Source organism: Bison bison, unplaced genomic scaffold (genome assembly GCF_000754665.1).
Source record: "Bison bison bison isolate TAMUID 2011002044 unplaced genomic scaffold, Bison_UMD1.0 scf7180017864248, whole genome shotgun sequence".
NCBI lineage: Eukaryota > Metazoa > Chordata > Mammalia > Artiodactyla > Bovidae > Bison > Bison bison.
The window spans coordinates 1,447,261-1,450,068 of NW_011494820.1; the positions used below are offsets into that span (position 1 = coordinate 1,447,261).

Genomic DNA, 2,808 nt, shown 5'->3' on the forward strand with positions numbered 1-2,808 from the left:
GCGGGGAGGGGTGCCCGCCCCGGGGGGGGCCCCCTTCTTCTCCCCCTGCCGCTACCACTACGAGGCAGCCACCCATGGCCACGACGGCGTCCGCCTCAAGTGGACCAAGGTGGTGGACCCGCTGGCCTTTGCCGATGTCTTCGTGGCGCTGGGCCCTCAGCATCGAGCGTTTGGCAGCTACCGCGGGCGGGCTGAGCTGCAGGGCGATGGGCCCGGGGACGCCTCCCTGGTTCTCCGAAACGTCACGCTACAGGACTACGGGCGCTATGAATGCGAGGTCACTAACGAGCTGGAGGATGACACGGGCATGGTCAAGCTGGACCTGGAAGGTGACCAGACTGTGTGGGCAGGACGAGTCACGTTTCTAAGGGAGGAGAGAGGATATTGCAAGGACAGAAACCAAGTCAAGTTCGCCTGAAGGGATTTAGCAGCTCAGTGGGGTAGCTGCTAAATTTGGGGTGATTTTGCGCCTCAGGGATATCAGCAACGTCTAGAAGCAGGTTATGGTGGTATATAGCGGGGAGAGGCCAGGGATGCTGTGAAACATCCCACAAAACACAGGCAATTCGCCCAAGCAAAGAATAATCCAATCCAACACGTCAATAGCGAAGAGGTTGGGAAACCCTGCGGTAGAATTCAGGCACAGGGAGATCCAGGCACTCCATTTCAGGAGTCCTTCCCTCACCTCTGCTTCCCTGGGTGGGCTTTCCTTGGACAAGTTTCCCGGGTGGAAACAAAAAGTAGTGCCAGGCTTCCACCCTCCCAGCTTGGCAATCGATTTCCTTTAAGTGTTACCTAGAGTCCCAGAGTTGTCCCTCATTGGCCCAGATTGTGTCATGTGCCTATCCACGAGCCAATCACTGTGCCTGGGAGATGGGTTGCTCTGATTGGCTGACCGTGGAGCTGCGAGGTGGCGTTTCTATTTGAAGAATTCCCTTCCATTTGGTTGCTTTCCTCACTCCACCTTGGAAGACTCTAGGAGAGATTTCTTAGCCCTCACTTGCTGAACTTCCCAACAAGAGTGAATAACAACAATAACAAAAGCAGCTCTCCTTTATTGGGTGTTTTCTATATGCCAAGAGCTTGGTTGAAGAGCTCTCTGGAGTCTCTCATTTAATTTTCCCAAACCCCCTGAGTAAGACGCTATTACTAGCAGATGGGCAACTGGCTCAGAGAGGTTAGAGCCTTGACCAGGACACGTGCCATTGAGTGGCAGAGCCAAGACTCAAACTCCAGTCTCAGGCTTCAGCTCTTCTCTCTGGTTCCTGTTTGATCCTTCCTGCAACTGCTGCGAGATGCATCTGCACCCACAAAGTCCTCCCCCTAAACACAGACACACAGAAAGCTAGTGAACTGAGTTGACTGTGATTCTGATGAGGGAGGAGTTTACGAACAGAAGTTAGATGGGAAACCAATGGGAATTGTCCTGGGTAATCCTGGAGACCAAAGAGCTCTTTGTCTAGGATCAAATATTCATGGGGTCCTAGCGTGAGGGAGTCAGCTCGGTGGGCTCAGAACTTGACCAGAAGGCAGGTCCCAATGCTGTAAGAATGTCAGAAGCACATAGAACTAAAGGAAGCAGGGATGTGGGAGCTGGGTTTTGAACGACGAATAGGAGTTCTACAAGTGGATAGATGGAAAGAACACAAAGGTCTCCAGGCGTGGAAAGGAGGTGGACACGATTAAGTGTGTCAAAGAGTCAAGTGAATCCCAAGTTTAAGGCAAAGGAAGTATGAGGGATATGAGCTGGGGAAAGGCTGGTCAGGTCTGACGCCAGAGTGAGGGATGGACTGAAAGGTGGCACCCCTGATGTCGGGTAGGTTGATGCGAGTTGGGGTGGGGGGGCTCCGAGCTGACCCTTGTGTACCCTCTCAGGTGTAGTCTTCCCTTACCACCCTCGTGGAGGCCGCTACAAGCTGACCTTCGCCGAGGCTCAACGCGCGTGCGCTGAGCAGGACGGCATCTTGGCGTCTGCTGAGCAGCTGCACGCAGCCTGGCGCGACGGTCTGGACTGGTGCAACGCGGGCTGGCTGCGCGACGGCTCGGTGCAGTACCCGGTGAGCCAGCCCCGGGAGCCCTGCGGCGGCCTGGGCGGAGCCGGGAGCGCCGGGGCTGGCGGCGGAGCCTCAGGAGGTGTGCGCAACTACGGCTACCGCCACAACGCAGAAGAACGTTACGATGCCTTCTGCTTCACATCCAACCTCCCGGGTGCGTAGGCCCCACCCCTGGGAGGAAGGTCCTGCCCACCGCTGGCCCGGGCCCCGCCCCACCCATGAGACCCCACCCCCACCCCCAGGCCTGTCTCAAGATTCTTTCCCACTGGGCCCAGTTTTCTCTCTTCGCCTTTCCTCTCCACACCTGTCCTCGGATGTCCGGACCCGGAGGTCCCTAGTATAGTCAAGGCGCGGCAATCAAACAAAGCCTGGCACCAGCACTTCTCTAGCCGAGGCCGTGGTCCCGGGCTGCAGGGGAGCGGGTGAAGTTTCTGAATCCTGAGGCTGTTTCCTGGGCGGCAGGCGAGAGGGAGTCCTGAAATCCGAGGAGGCGCAGCCCCAAGAGCAGCCCTAATCACTCCTACCCACCCCTCTGCAGGGCGCGTGTTCTTCCTGAAGCCACTGCGGCCGGTGCCTTTCTCCGGAGCGGCGCGCGCCTGCGCAGCGCGCGGCGCCGCGGTAGCCAAGGTGGGGCAGCTCTTCGCCGCGTGGAAGCTGCAGCTGCTGGACCGCTGCACCGCAGGCTGGCTGGCGGACGGGAGCGCACGCTACCCCATCGTGAATCCGCGCGCGCGCTGCGGATTCACGATGGGGT

At 58.1% G+C, this 2,808-nt stretch overlaps 1 protein-coding gene across 1 annotated transcript in view; it reads left to right on the forward strand.

The window, feature by feature from the left end:
* Positions 1-2,808, forward strand: part of HAPLN4 (hyaluronan and proteoglycan link protein 4) — a 9,284-nt gene that overhangs the window by 5,186 nt on the left and 1,290 nt on the right. The window contains exons 5-7 of the mRNA XM_010847296.1: positions 44-329; positions 1,876-2,208; positions 2,593-2,806. Of these exons, the coding sequence (XP_010845598.1) occupies positions 44-329; positions 1,876-2,208; positions 2,593-2,806 (833 nt within the window). The remainder of the gene's footprint in view (positions 1-43; positions 330-1,875; positions 2,209-2,592; positions 2,807-2,808) is intronic.